Raw genomic sequence first — 15,280 nt, 5'->3', positions numbered from 1 at the left:
TAAGTGCTGCTCTTGGCATTTAGGACCAGTAGCTTTGGATGTGTATTGGCTTGCCCTAACCTGTTCCTTGAGTTATTCATTTAGTGTTGCTGCCTTTGGCGGTGGTGAGAAGGGGTTCCTATGCGATTCATGGATGGATGGATAAATTCATTCAACAAGTGCCAGGTGCTGTGCATTGCTCTGGGCTTCCAGTGATGAGCAAGACAGACAAGGGCCTGTCTTTGGGGAGCAGTGTTTAGTGGGCAGAGACAGGCAGTAGATAATCACCCACTGGTATGCGGGGAATTGAATTAATGTATGGGGTTGTGACTGGGATTATTTTTAGATTAATGGTCAGGTTCTCCCTGAGGATTTGAGATCCAAGTGATGTAGCCATAGAAAATGGGAGAGAATGTTCCAGATGGAGGCCAGAGCTCCTTTGAAGAACAAAGGCTAGAGTGTGCCCCAAAATTAGGGCTAAGAAAGTCCCCTGAGGCTGCAGCCTGACCTGGTGTTAAGCTCCAAAAGGATCAAAGGGTCAAGAATCTGGCCCTCCTTCCAGACCTGCCATCCTAGGTGGGAGGCTAAGCTGCACGTCTCGGCTTGGTTTTGAAGGTGTAAATCAGGGTGACACTGGTGACATGAGGTGTGTGGTCTGTTATTATGGCTTATGGCCATCACCCACACTTTTGTTCTTTGGTTCACTTAACAGTTGGGATATTTATTGAGCCCCTGCTATGACTGTAATAGAATACTTTTTCCTAGCTTGGGACTTTTGTGATGATTTTATTACCAAGTCGTAAGGAGGATATCTAAGCTTTTGTTTTTTAACAAAGTATGAAAACAAAACAAACAAACAAACAAAAACACCAAAAAAAGACTTGTGTTTTCCCTTTCCTGATATTTGGAGACAAGTTTTCCTAAAAGTAAGAAATCACTTATCTCTTCCTCTCATGTTTCTTTATCCATTTATAGGGCATTTCAGCTCTAGGGAGAGGGTTGTGGGGTCCCCTTGGAGAACATATCCCTGGACCCCTACTTTCTTACTCCTGTGGCACCTGAACCTTTCTGTTTACTGATTTCTTAAAGAGGCAGTTGGATCGATGACTGGTAGCCTGATGGCCTGATGTCTGGGGTCAGCTCATGTGCAGCACAGGCTGACTGTGTCTTAGCCCTTACGTAGCCCACCTGCTAGTGCTGCGAGGAAAGCTGGTAGGAGAGTAGAGCAGGCCTGTGGCTGAGCGGGAGAGGGCTGCTGGGGCGGCTGCTTTCTCCCTCATCCAGAAAGGCAGGTGGTAGTGCCCTGTCATCTTAAAGCCGGAAAAAGGTGATTCGTGACATTCATGTTAGAATTGGATGGGAAGCGTGGACTTTCGGGACAGCCTTGCTCTGAGAGTGTTTGAGGGGAGGGAGGTGTAAACCGTTGGGTTGGTGTTTGGAATTCCTGATGGGGAGAGGGGCCCTGCTTCAGGCACTGGGTGTCTTGTGGTGATTTAGGGGTGGGGGTCTGTGGCCTGGCAACTCTTCCCCTGGACAGAGTTCCAGTCTCTAACCCTGAACCCCGTGTCTTGTTCGTGCCTTCAGCTGAAGAGCCACCATGGGGACGACCGCCCCAGGGCCCATTCACCTGCTGGAGCTGTGTGACCAGAAGCTCATGGACTTTGTCTGCAACATGGACAATAAGGACTTGGTGTGGCTCAAGGAGATCGAGGAGGAGGCGGAGCGCATGTTCACCAGGTGAAGCGGGTGCTGGCGGGGCTTCCTGGGCTGCTCTGCCTCTGGAGGCAGCAGCTTCACTTTCTTCCTGACAGGTCCTCACCCGGCAGGGCCCCCTCCTGAGGCCCAGTGTGATGGGCAGGAGAGGACAGTGCCGGGCTCACTGTGGTTGGTGGGGCTGGGCTCTCCGGGTGAGGGGCTGTGGAGGCTCCCCTGGGAACTTGCTTCCCTGCCGTGTCTCCAGGAGGAAGCTCTGAGTGCCCGGCAGGTGACTTGCACGTGACCTTGGGGCGCTTTCTTGGTGCTGGCAACCCAGCTTGACCTGTCACTGCTCGGAAACGGGAGGAGGGCAGGCCAGTGGGAGAAAGGAGTTGGCCATTGCTAGGAAGCCTCAGGTGTCACTGTCCTTGTCCCACACAGAGAATTCAGCAGAGAGCCAGAGCTGATGCCCAAGACGCCTTCTCAGAAGAACCGACGGAAGAAGAGACGGATTTCCTGTGTTCAGGATGAAAACAGAGACCCCATCAGGAAGAGGTAGTAGGGGCCGGGGCGAGTAAGCTGGGCAGGTGGTCTCTGCCGAGCTCGGTGCCCTCTGGGAAGATGTTGGAGGGGCAGCTGCCTGCAGCAGTGCTGGTGGGTGCCCCGCGCTGAGGGGTGAGGTGTTACTGGCAGTGGAGCATTAACCAAGACCATGAAGTTCAGAGCGTGTGCACACGTGGGGGTGCCTGTGAATGTGGGGGTGGAGGAGGGGAAGGATTCCAGATTGGGAAACGAAAGAGAAGCCAGCCCTCTAATGGGTTAGAGTGACCAGAGGTGTGAACCAGATGGTTGGTCCCCAGCCCTCTTGTTGCTGGGCATGTTATAATTCCTCATAGAAATGGTGACTGCAAAGTGTTAGAGTGAAGTCTTAGAGTCAGGCAGTCTTGATGCAAACCCCAGCTCTGTGCCTTGTCAGCTGTGCATCCTTGGGCCTCTCTGATCCTGTTTCCTCATCACCCCTAAGTGGGTATAATGGTGCTGCTTTCCCCAGGGTCATCTTGCAGCTTGAGATCACGTGTGAAGTTTGTAGCAGGGTGTTAGACAGTGTGGCCTCAGTCAGAGGGAAGTTTGTTAATTTAATCTCCCCAGCAGTTCTGTGAGGACTGGGGCATTGTCTCTAGTTTATAGTTAGACCGAGGCTCAGAGGGGGCAGCCAGGGTCTCATGGCCAGCAGTGGTGGAGCAGGCCCTGGAGCCCTGATCTTGTGCCTCCAGGCCTCTGATTCATACTCCAGCCAAGCCGGAGGCTCCTGGGGAGATCCGTCTGTTCTGGCTTGATTTTGGGGGGCTGCCTCATTGCCTGCTGGGCTATGTCAGCCTCTGCTTTCCTATTCCCAGCAGGTTATCCCGCAGAAAGACTCGGAGCAGCCAGCTGAATTCCCGGCAGCTCTGTAGCAAGGACAAGGTGGAGAAGCTGGCCACGGTGGTGGGGGAGAATGACTCTCTTGTGCTGCGGCGGGTGACCCGAGCTGCAGCTGCAGCCGCAGCCGCAGCAGCAGCTGCCGCAGCCTCCACAACCCCAGCTGCACCTTCGCCTACCTCTGGGTCTCCCATCCTGCCGGCCAAGAAGCTCACGGTGCAGATAGGCCTGAGCGAGCGCCGGAGTGCTGAGCAGCACCTCACTCAGCTCAAAGCTGCCCCGGCTCTGTCACGGGTTCCGTCCCCAACCCCGGCTCCAGCGTCACCTCCGGCTTCCCAGGGCATCATGACTGTGGATCACGAATCAACACCTAAGAAGTCAGAGGCTGGGAGACTGGAGTCTGTCACAGTGAGCTCCCTGATGGCTACACCCCAGGACACCAAGAGTCGGGTTGGGACTGGGCGGTCTGCATCCAAGCTCAAGATCGCACAGGCTTCCCCAGGCCCGCGGGACTCTCCGAGCTCTCCAGACTCTCCGTGGAGGGAGCGGGTGCTGGCCCCCATCCTGCCAGATAACTTCTCCACCCCTACGGGCTCCCGGTCAGCGCGTCGCAGCCTGATTACCCCATCCTCCCCCGGAGCCCACAAGTCTCCCCTGGTAGCTAAACAGGAAGGTACCAGCCGCAGATCAAGCAGAAAGTTTGCCAAGAAGGCTGCCAAGGAACCCACTGCCTCTGCCCGCATCATCTGTGAGTGTGGGGGACGGGTGTGAGGTGGTCTGTGGCTCAGCTGAAGGGTTTCTGAGGGACCATCTAGCAGGGAACTTCCTGTAAACTTTCTATGATGCTGGGAATATTCCATATCTGTGCTGTCCTGCGTGGTAGCTGCTAGTTAGCCATGTTTGACTCTTGAGCTCTCAAACTATAGCTAGACTGACAGAGGAGCTGAAATTTAAATTTTATGACATTTTTATTTGATTTAGATTTAAATGGCTACATGTAACTAGTGGCTGCCATGTTGGATGATAAGGGCCTAGTCCAACCATTACTTTATAGATGAGGAAACTGAGGCCCAGAGAGGTTGGCCCCCGGGTCCCTGTGGTTCATGGCCATGTTGGAGTTGAAACCTCTGAGGAGGGTCTTTTCAGAGCCAGTGTGTTCCTCCCCCTCCCCCTTCCCTGTGCTGCAGAGCCTGACTTGAAATCAGCCGCCTCCCTCCTTTAGTGAAATAGCGTTTGGCCTGGAGATGTGAATTCTCACTGCCCCAGGCTCATTCTGGGAGGAGGAGGAGGATCAAGTTGACTGGAGCCAGAGGTATGGGTTTGGGTGTCAGCTGGGCCATTAATCTACCCTGTAATTTGGGGCAGGTATATAAAGGTGTTTAGGCACCTTGGTTCTGCATCTGTGACCTGGGATAATAACATCACCTTACAGGGGTGTCCTGAGCTTTTCTTGATCATTGCATGTAGGGTGTTTAGAATCGTGCCTGGCATGGGAAGGACTTCAAGGCATTAGCTGCTTTTATTATCATCAGATCTCAGTTCAGGGGACCTGTGTCCCAGCTGGGGGCAAGTGTTCTGAGCCACAGAAGGGAGATGGGCATCTCTGTGAGTCAGGGCTGCATGATGGGGTGGCATCTGAGTTGGGAGGGTTTTGAAGGATGGCTGGGCTTTGGCCAGGTGGGAAAAATGTGGGGATAGGTGTCCCTAACAGGGAACAGCTTGAGCAACAAGTGATAGGGTGTCTGGGCCCATGTGCTGCCGTATGAACAGCTTGGGTACAGGTCCATTGGAGCAGAGGAATTAGCCCAGTGATAGTTGTTGGAAGGTTCCTGGCACCTGGTGAAAATGTCCAACAGGGCTAGGCACAGTGGCACAGGCCTGTAACCCCAGATACAAGACTGAGGCAGGAGCCAGCCTGGGTCACTTACTGAGTCCTTGTCTCAAAATGAAAAATAGAAAGGACTGGCAATGTAGCTCACTGGCACAGTGCTTGCGTAGCATGTATGAGTCCCTGCGTTCAGTCCCCAGCATCAGGAAAAAAAAAATGGCCAAGAGGAAGGGAGGCAGGGAGGCAGAGGCTGCTGCAGGGACAGACTAGAGGTTGTCTAAGCAGTGAGGTTGGTAGAGAGGATGGTCCATTTTTATATTATTGGGTGGGAAATAGTAACTGGCATCTGCCTGGAACTTTTGGGGTTTGCAAATGAAAGGTGATCTCCTTTGGTCTGTGAAACAGCACTGTTCACTTATTTGGACTTCCGTTCCTCGACGGAAAGGGAAACAGGCTTTGGAGGTCCTGGCATCTATAAATTGGAAAGCTGGGGCTTGAACCCCACTTGTTTTGTTCTTTCCAGGAAGGCAGGTGTTACATGAGGGCCTGTTGAAAACCCCAGGGCAAGGCCTGTCAGGCGGGTGTCTCCGGGGCCCTGCTCTGGGTCACGTGTCCCCGTGGTCTGGGTCTTGTGCAGCGTGGTCTGGCACACCGTCCATTTTGGATTCTTAGAAAGACCTAGGTGGCTCATATCTGCCTTGGAGGTTTCCCCAGGCCTGGATCTGATCCGGTGAAGGAGTCCACAGGGACAGGTGAGGCTGGGGCTGTAGGGAGAGAGGATCTGGGGCTCCTTTCATGCTTCGTGATCAGACATCAGACCTGCAGGTCTCAAACCCTTCTGGTTGCTCTTCCTTCTCTGCCTCTTCCCTGTTCCTGGGTAGTCTTCGGGCTGGACTGGTGTGTGACCAAGTCTGTCTGACTCCAAACCCGGTGCTCATATCCCTTCTTGAGATGGGAAGAAGGGTCCAGGATCTGGAGTCATAGAGACCCCGGGTGACCTTGGGTATACCCCTTCTCTGGACCTCAATTTCCGCACCTGTGAAGTGGTGATAGCACCTGCCTTGAATGTGGGTAGAGAACCTGTCTAGCGCTTGGGTGTGGCACATGCTCAGTAGATCTCATTTAAACAAGACAGACCCAGGAAGGGCGCTGCCCCTGAGGCTCAGAGTAGATGTGGCTTCTGATGGGGAGCTGCCAGGGTGCCCAGGTCTGGGCAGTGAAGGGGGATGTGGAGACTTACTTCCTGACGTCCGACTCTGGTGTGGCTGGATGGGCAGCCCAAGTGGTGTCGTGGTTAGGGTTTTCTGCTGAAGCAGCCTTTGACTCAGGGATTTGAGTGCCACTCATTCATTTTGGAAGGGAAGGAAGTACCTGCAGTGGGAGAGTGGGGAGGAAATGAGACAGGAAAAGGTGACTGCAGTAAAGGATAGGCACAGGGGGCCTCTGGAAGCCTGCGTGGAGCTCTGGTGGAGAGTGCTGCTCAGGGGCATGAAGCCCTGGCCCTCCCGGCCTGGTGCACATCTACGGGGGGAGCTGTCTGGCAGCAGTTGACAGGCAAGTTGGCTCTGAGATGGACAGGCAGGGAACAGTGGTTGCCACTGCAGGGTTTCTCGAGGGTTTTGCTATGTAGATGAGAGTCCATTTGGCTCCCTGGGAAGCAGACCTCTGGGCCTTCTGCCTGGCCTTGGGCCATCTCCCTGACGTTAGTCCTGCTCTGAGGCTGGAATGGAGGCCGGGATGGAAAGCCTTGGGGAGATGCGGGGAGCCCTCAGGTGTGAACAGTTGTCCCCCACGACTGCCAGGCTGACTCTGAAGCTGCTCTTCCCACTTCCCAGCCTCGCTGCCAGACCCAGAAAGGAGCGGTGCCCACTTCCTGCTTCTCGGTCCCCACTTCCTGCTTCTCGCTCCCTTTTCTCTGTGCCTTGCCACTCTGCTGTTCCAGCGCCTTGCCCGTCTGCCCACAGACCCTGGCGCCACCCGGCCTGACCCCGGCTGCCCCAGAGGCTGCTCTGCAGTCTCTTCCTTCCCCCTGGACCCGTGGCTCTAAGTTTTGGTTTCAGCACCAGCTTCCAGTTTAAAAATCACTGAGGACCTCAAACAGCTTTTGATTATAAGCTAGTTACGATATTAGAAATTAAAAACAAGGAATTCAGAAGTGTTTAAAATACTTAATATTTTATTTTTATAGAAAAATTAATATTTATTATCTATTAACAATTAATATCTTTAATATTAAAGGATTTAAATATTTAATATCTTAATATTAAAACATTAAAGTACCAAGCCCATTACCTTTTAACATAAGATTTTTGATGAAACAACTTTTCCAAAACAAAAGTATAGAGAGGAGACTGACCTTATTATTCCACACTTCACAGATCTCTTTAATGTGTGGCTTAGCCAAAGACAGCCAGATTCTGCATCTGATCTGCTGCATTTTGCTATTTGGGTTGATGTATTTGGAGAAATCTGGCCTCACACACATGTATCATTGGAAAAGGGAAGGGCCTTTATTTGTCTTTTCCAGATAACTGTGCACGTTCTGTTATTACACCCAGTATAATAAGTGACAGTTTCATGAAGACTCCTTGCAATGAAACCTTGTTGTTGATTCTTCATTAGTCTGTCTTGCACTTTGACTGAATCAAAGTGGTTTTATAACCTCATGCATTGGTCATCTGGAAGATGTATTTCATTGGGTTATACATCTTCCAAACATCCACAAACTTCCTTTTTGTAATACCAAAAAAGCACATCTGTTTTCTGATCTCATCAGAAAAGTCTATGTATTGGGAAACTGCAATGCTTCTGGTGTGGATACATATTTTTCAAAATTCTACTTTTTTGGGGGAGCACAAATGTGTTAGTTGTTTTATTTTAGGAGACCAAATTACTTCATTTATTTTTTAGGATAACGTCCAGATATCCAACATTGAATAGTTGAAGATTGCTAGTTGGTCTTTCAACTAAAAATACCGGTCCCTGAAGAAAAATGGCTAGTTTAGCTGACAACTCAAAAACAAGCACATTTTATGGAGACCTGGGTTTGCAGTAGATGGACATTTTACATACTTACCATTATGTTGCACACAATATTAAAAAGACCCACACTTGAGTTTAGATTTAATAAAATTAATACTTCTTCCTTGACATTTTTTTATTTGTTATTTTTAGGCCTACCCTATCGTAAATGACAATAGGGTATATTTTGTTGTATTTTACGTGCATGGGGTGTGACTTATTCTAACTAGGATCCCATTCTGTGGTTGGACGTGATGTGGAGTTTCACTGGTCATGTATTTGTATATGAACATAGGAAAGTTATGCTCAGTCCATTCCACTGTCTTTCCTATTCCCATCCTCCCTCCTTCCCTTCATTCCCTTTTGTCTAATCCAGTGAAATTCTGTGCCCCCCATTGTGTGTTAGCATCGCATATCAGACAGGACCGTGCTTTACTGTTCACGGGCGACAGGATGATACTGTTTGATGCTGTGGTCTTGATTGGTGCTAAGCTTCAGCACCCCTTCCACCACCCCGCTGCTGTTGTGCTGTCGGGCAAATGTCAACATAGTGAAAAGGGAAAATAACTCTTTTAGTATTAGGGTGAAGTGGTTATACCTCATGGAACCCCGGGAAAGTTCTGGGGATATCCAGGTGTTGGACAGTACCGTGTGAGAGCCAGGCCTGGCCTTCCTTCTCCCTCCCGTTTCTCCCCCTCTCTGTCCTATACATGGAATCCTCCAGACCAGTTCAGAGTTCCCCACTGTACACTTTGCAAATCCTTTCCTCTTTTTTGTCGTTGCCCCAGTGTCTTGTCTTTCGTAGGTTTATTTGGTGATGGCTGCGAAGGCCCGAGAGGTGCTGCTGGTTCTACTCACCCCTGGAGTACACAGTGGGCACTCAGTGACTGTTTGTCGAGGGAATAGGCTCCTGTGTTGGGCCGGTGTGGGAGTTGGGACCCAGGCCATGCGGAGTGGAGGAGCTGAGTGTCCTCAAGGCCATGCTGCTGGTCAGGCAATAGCGAAGCGTAAAGCCAGCCGGCCCGTTGAGGACGTTGGGACCAGTGCCCAGGGAGAGGAGCCGGGACATGGTGGACCTGTGTCCCCTGAGGGCCTGATGGCTAAGCCCTGGCCAGGCTGGTTCTGTGAACCTCTCGGTGTGGCACCTGATCAGTTTCCGATGGCACCTTTTGTTCCTTTGTTTTCCCATTAGGTCACAGTTACCTGGAGAGGCTTCTGAATGTTGAGGTGCCCCAAAAATTCAGGTGAGTTCAGCTCCAGGGCTTAGGGACCCTCTCAGGTGTGGGCAGGGCACTCGAGGGGCCAGGGAGTTGAGTGAGCACCAGGGAGGGACGCGTTTCCTGCTCCCGAGCCCTCCCTCCCAGTCTGGACCGTCCTTGGCATTGCTGGCAGCCTCGCGCCTCCCGCTGCCCATTTAACCAGCCAGTGAGCAGCAGGGTGCCAGGCCTCTGTGTGGCACTTGTCAGCTGTGGCCAGGCCTGAGCCTGGGGCGTGGGCTCCATCGGTGGTACGGGAGGCAGAGCAGCCATGAAGGACCGCCTTCAGATTGGGGCGGGTGGGGCAGACTGGGGGCGGCCTGGAGGGCCGGGCGTGCTCCCGTTCCAGGGCTCCAGGGCTTGGGGCCAGGACACTGACTCCTTTTCCTGGAGGCCATGTTCTGCCATCACCAAAGCCAGCCCCTCCCTCCTTCCTTTGGAGCAGAGGGCTGCTGCTTGGGTTGGACTTACCTGCTGGTCGACCAGTCTCTGGGCGAGTGGAGAACAGGTCTCAAAAGAGACAGGGCTCATTGGGGTCAGGAGATTGAGATGAGCCGGGGTGGGGCTCTGTGTCAGCTTTCCTTTGCTGTAACAAACACCTGAGAAAATCAACTAATACAGAGAAAAAGCTCCCAGTTTTAGTGGTTTCAGTGACCAACTGACCTGTTTCTTTGGGCCTGTGGCAGCACAGTACGTCACAGTAGGAGTGCGTGGTGGGGCAAAGCCAAGAAGTGAAAGGAAGGAGGGGGCTGGGGCCGCACTGTCCCCATCCAGGGGACCCCCCAAGACCCTAAGACCTTCCACCAGCCCCCACTTCTAAAATTTCCATCACCTCCCAATAGCGTCCCTCTGGGGACCAGGCCTTTAACATGGGGGCCTTTGGGGCCATTTAAGAACCAAACAGCAGCAGACTCCCATCCAGATCAAAGCTCTGATGGGGAGAGACGAGGCCAGACTCAGAAGCTGACGTCCTGGGCCCGGGAAGCTGCCAGGCATGGCTGCCGTCCCCCCGTCATGCCTTGCCTGGGCTGTCGGTCTGTGGCCCAGTCTGGCCCTGTGACACCGACCACCCTTGGGAGTGGGGACCTGGACTTGCTGGGATGTTCCTACAGTGCCCCCTCTGCTTTCAGCCCTGAGCAGGGGGAGCGTGGTGACGAGGCGGAGCCTGTGCAGCCTGCTGAGCCGGAGGTAAGACGGGAGCCAGGGACGGGAGCACCGAGGGCTGCGGGGCTCTGCTCTCCTCAGTCAGCCTGAGCCTCAGGTTCCAGGTGGCGCCCCTCAGGCCTGGTTCTTCTCACAGGCCCCCAAGAACCAAGGGCTCCCCCATGTCAAAGTCGTCCTTAGTGCATCCGTCTTGAAGCCTGCGTCTGGTGACCAGGAAGTGCCCTCTGAAGGGCAGCAAGGTGAGTCTTCCTGACCTGCCGCATGCGCCCCCAAAGCCACAGTGGGCCCTGTTGGTCTCAGCCTGGCCCTGTCACGGGATAAGGAACCCCTTTTTTCTGGGCTAATAGGCCGAAGGTTAGTGAAACCTGAAGGGAGCCCAGGTCTTGGCTGGAGCTGTTGCTGGTGCTGCGTGAGCGCGCGGCTGGCTGGGCCTGAATCGGGGTATGAATGTGGAGGTGCCCGCTGCAGCGGGGAGGGGAAGAGCCTGACCTCTTGCTTTGTCTCTGTATCTGGCTCACTGTTGACCTTTGTAGTCCCTTCCCTATGGACAGAGGCCCGGAGAACCATGGGCTCTGGGAGCTGGCCTGGAGCCCTCGCTGGCTTCCTGGGCTACTGGGGCGATCTTGGGGTTAGGGTCACATCTCCTGGGAAGGGCGCTTCTCTCTCTGGTGGGGAGAGTACTGTAGCTGTAAGGCCTTGTGGCTTCCTCCTCTGTACTACAGGGTCAGGGACAATGGCTGAGCAGGCCTACGGCTCCCTTTGGAGTAAGGGGCACTTTCTCCTAGTGTGAAGCAAATCCTGGCCCTGCACTCCACATGGCGACCCTGCACAGGAGCCTCTCCTCCTGCCATGGTTCACCGACTGAAGGCCTGTTGACAGTTTAGCAACTGTGCAAGGAGCTTCAGGGCCTGTAGCTTCAATGGGACTGTCCTGCCATTCTTGCCGCAGATGCTAGACACTGGGACTCAGGAGTCTGACCTGGGGTTAGTGTGTCAGGCTCTGGATGAGCACAGATTCCTCAGAGCCAGTCATCGCTAAGGCTTATGCTTCTGTCGTGGGCCACCCTGGGGGCTGCCAGGAAGAGCCTGTCCCTCCTCTGTCCCCTCCGTGCCCTGCCCACCAGCATTGTTCCCGTAGCCCTGTTGAAACTGCTCTCTTCACAGAGGCCAAGACTGACGAAGCAGACAGACACGGAGAGCCACCCCCGAGCGTCAGGTTTGTATCTGGAGGGGCATGTGGGCGAGTCTGTGTCACGGGGCCCAGAGGAGCATGAACTGAAAGTCTTTGCACGAGAAGGTGGACATTGTCCAGGGGCTCCTTTCTTGTCAGGGTCACGACCTGTGTTCTGACCTCCTGAAGGAGGCTGCTCGATGCTGTGGGGCAAGCACTGGCCTGGGAATGGGGTGATCCAGTCATGAACCCTGTCCCTCTTGCCTATGTGTCCCTGGACTGGTCACCTGCCTTTCTCTGTGTGGGGCGGAGGGCTGGTCAGGGAGACCCCAACTCTGCAGTCCCTTCCAGTCTAGTCCTCTGACCTGAGCCCAGGAGTTCATAGGGCTGACCGCTGACGGGGTGCGGCAGGTGTGGGAGGGTTCATGGGTCTGCCTGTGACACTGCCCTGGGCCTGGGCAGGAGGAAGCGCAGCTACAAGCAGGCGATGAGTGAGCTGGACGAGCAGCACCTGGGCGACGAGGAGCTGCAGCCCCCGAGGAGTAAGACCCCTTCCCCGCCCTGCCCGGCCAGCAAGGTGAGCAGGTTCCCTTCCTGGGCTGGCGCCCCGTCCTGCTTGCCCTGGCCTAACCCCTTCCCTCACTGGCAGGTGGTACGGCCCCTCCGGACCTTCCTGCACACAGTGCAGAGGAACCAGATGCTCATGACCCCGACCTCGGTGTCCCGCAGCAGTGTCATGAAGTCCTTCATTAAGCGCAATACTCCCCTGCGTGTGGACCCGAAGGTGAGGGAGCCCATGCCCTGGCCAGGCTTTGCTCAAGCTGGGGCAGGAGAGCCACGCCTCCCGTATCCCCTGGGCTGCTGGGAGTAGCAAGGGTCTGGGCAGAGGCAGGTGTAGAGGCAGGTGTGCCTTGGTTCTGGTAAAGGGCCAGTTCATGGCTCTGGCCATGTGCTGGCTCGACATGGGGCCACTGCCTTGAGCTCCTCACCCCCTGGAATGTGGCCTAGGGGCTTGGTTGGCTCAGGGTGAACCCTGGGCGGGGAAGGGCAGCATGGGCCTAGCAGACCTGCTAGGAGTGAGGGCTCAGGTGAGGAGCAGGCACAGGCGCCTGCAGGCTGGGGAGGGGTGGAGATAGGCTCCAAGCAGACACCTGCTGTCACCGCCAAGTTTGGGGCCTGCCCTGTGGGATTGATTACTGCCCTGGCAGTAATTTGGCTTTTTCCTGTCTCCTTCACAGTGCAGCTTTGTCGTAAGTAAAGCCCGTTCCTGTCCTGAAACAGCTGCACCTAGCACTTACCTGTGGTAGCCCTGTCTGCGTAACTGATAGCCCCGTAGAGGCACTAACACTGCAAGGGGAGCATTAGGAAGAGATGGGGATGTGGGGTCAGGGGCACTCGCCCCGGGTGGCTGGCTGGAGGCACCCAGAAGTTCTGGGGTCCAGTGTCCTCCGTCTGCCGAGCCTGCTTTCTCTGCTTGTGACCCTGCTGTGGCGAGGACATAAGCAGGGTGTGTCCTGTTGCTGTTTGCTGGGACTACAGCTCCAGGTGTTTCCCACAACCCCCTCTCTTCCCTGTCCCCAGCACTGGGGGCCTGTGGGTCTGCTAAGAGAACAGACGGCTTGTCTCTGGTCCCCAGAACCATTGAGATTTATTGGGTCACAGACCTAAGCAGTAGCCTTGAGTTGGGGGCGCTGTGGGGGAGGGAGGTCTGGCTTTGGACTGGGCCATTACAGTGAATTGTCAGCTGCGTCTGTAGCTCAATGGAAGAGCATTTGCCCAGCATGCACGAGGCCCTGGGTTCAATCCTCAGTACCAAAGTGAAACAAAACCAAACGTCAAACCTGAGTGGAATTGTCAGTGGTGACATCTGGAAATAAGGCCACAGAAGCTGTTCTCTTCTCAGAAACCTCAGAACTGAGCCAGGTCACCCACTTTGAACCGAGTCTGGGGAAGCTGGGCCTGCTCAGCCTGCAGACCGGGCTCCTGCCAGTTGCGAGGCTGGCCCCTTTGTTCCCTTGTTTCCTGTGGGTGTTCTGGAGGGCTGTCCACCGCTGCCAGAAGGGCTTCTGCCTCCAGCTGAGGACCTCAGCAGGTGGGAGGGGCTTCCCAGCACCTGGCCAGGTGGGTCTTGAGCTTGCCTGACCTGCAGGGAGCCTCATCCTCTCTGGTTGGACAGGGTGATGGTTGCCTTCCGGTTCGTCAGCCAGGAGGCTCCCAGGCCTTGCACTCCTGTTATTGTGCCAGGCTCCTGCTAGGCTGCTGGGCCCGCAGTAGTGAAGGGGTTAACTAACCTCCATGAAGGGCCCACTGTGTCCCCCACCCAGATTTATTGCAGTCTTGCTGTTCTCATGGTGTGACTGAGACGCCCAGGAAGTTACCCTTTTCTGCTCTAGGGAGTCCAGGTCCCTGAACAGGGCGTCTGGTGGGTAACTGGAAAACCAGGGACCTTAGACACATTTCCTAACCTTAGGGCCTAAGTATTCATTACCACAAAATGAAGAGACCAGTGGGTACTTCAAGGAGATTTGGTGACCCAGAGGGTAATTGTGTCAGGCACCTATAAAGCCATCATTGGGTACATGACAGACTGCTCAGGTGAGGTCCCTGGAGGCAGAAGGGGCTTCCTGGCTCATGGTCTCCTCCCAACCTCTGCCTGGGCCTTGAGGGTGGCCTCTGGGAAGCAGGGACAACCTAGCCTGTTTCTGAGATTGAGGCATAGAAGAAGCATGTTCTGAGACGAGCGACTGAAGTACCGAGTTTTCTTATCAAATTTGTAATGGAACAAGATAAAGTGCTCTGGTCTGTGCTGGGAAAGTCATCACTTGAGCTTTGGGACAAAATCCTGGATCACGGAGCCTTGTTGAATGCTGGAGTCTGCTCTGCTCTTGGAGCAGGAGAGGTGGCAGTGGAGCGCCACATGGCCTTTGCTTCTGGGGTGCTTTCCGAGGAGAGCAGGTGGCTTGGCTGGGGGGCGGAGCCAGCGGGGCACCACCCTCTGTTCCTCCCTGGGTCTGGGTAGGGCAGACCAGGGGCTGCCGAAGGCATGGCGCCCTCACTTCCTCCCCGTGGAGCACCCAAAGGTCGGTGTCCTTCAGGCCCTTTCTGCTCCCAGCGTGACTTTTGTGGCTCCTTGTGTCTCTCCTTCCTCCCATTTTTCTCTTTATTTTTTAAGAATATTTTGTTTAAAACAATGATCTTAAAATGGCCTTTTTTGGGGAGTATGATTCAATGAATTTTAACATGATTTATGTGACCGCCATCACAGTCTGGGTACAGAACGTCTCTGTCACCACAGAATGCCTTTAGAATGCCCCTTCGTCACACCATCTCCCTTCCCTAGTCCCAGCAGCCCCATCAGTGTGGTGGTGACTTTTGGAGAATGTCAGGAAAACTCTGTTGGGGCCTACGTTACCTTTGGCGGTTAGCTTCCTCCTCTCTGCCTAAGGTCTTTGAACCCACCTGAATCATTAGATTCAAAGTGAGTTTCTTACAGGTAGCATGTCGTTGGTTTCTAAAAGTCATCTGTCAGTGCCTCGATTTGATGTGTGTATATTTAATGATAGGCTGGAATTTAGGTCTGCCGTTTTACTTATTTTCTTTCCCCTTTTCTTTTTTCAGAGGCTTCCTAGAAAGCGTGTGTGTTTGTCTGTCGTGACTTTGGTGTCTTTCTGGAGTGTTCTTTCGGTGGGTGTTCCGGGCGTTTCTGCTCAGCCCAGTCTGTTGAGAGCCACCATCTCACCAGCGTGGG

General features: G+C 54.1%; 1 protein-coding gene across 4 annotated transcripts in view; it reads left to right on the top strand.

Moving 5' to 3' along the window:
• The window catches only part of Incenp (inner centromere protein), a 28,423-nt gene that overhangs the window by 1,437 nt on the left and 11,706 nt on the right, over positions 1-15,280 (top strand). The window contains exons 2-11 of one of the 4 annotated variants that reach the window (XM_047519491.1): positions 1,564-1,716; positions 2,116-2,229; positions 3,075-3,841; positions 9,135-9,186; positions 10,329-10,386; positions 10,499-10,601; positions 11,526-11,577; positions 11,995-12,109; positions 12,182-12,316; positions 12,771-12,782. In XM_047519491.1, coding sequence (XP_047375447.1) covers positions 1,577-1,716; positions 2,116-2,229; positions 3,075-3,841; positions 9,135-9,186; positions 10,329-10,386; positions 10,499-10,601; positions 11,526-11,577; positions 11,995-12,109; positions 12,182-12,316; positions 12,771-12,782 — 1,548 coding nt within the window. In that variant the 5' untranslated portion in view covers positions 1,564-1,576. Of the gene's footprint in view, positions 1-1,563; positions 1,717-2,115; positions 2,230-3,071; positions 3,842-9,134; positions 9,187-10,328; positions 10,387-10,498; positions 10,602-11,525; positions 11,578-11,994; positions 12,110-12,181; positions 12,317-12,770; positions 12,783-15,280 lie in introns of all 4 variants that reach the window. The other 3 variants (XM_047519490.1, XM_047519493.1, XM_047519492.1) reach the window with 3 other exon arrangements.

This window comes from Sciurus carolinensis, chromosome 11 (assembly GCF_902686445.1).
Source record: "Sciurus carolinensis chromosome 11, mSciCar1.2, whole genome shotgun sequence".
NCBI lineage: Eukaryota > Metazoa > Chordata > Mammalia > Rodentia > Sciuridae > Sciurus > Sciurus carolinensis.
The sequence above is the reverse complement of the archived record's forward strand: the minus strand, read 5'-3'. Positions and strand labels throughout refer to the sequence as shown.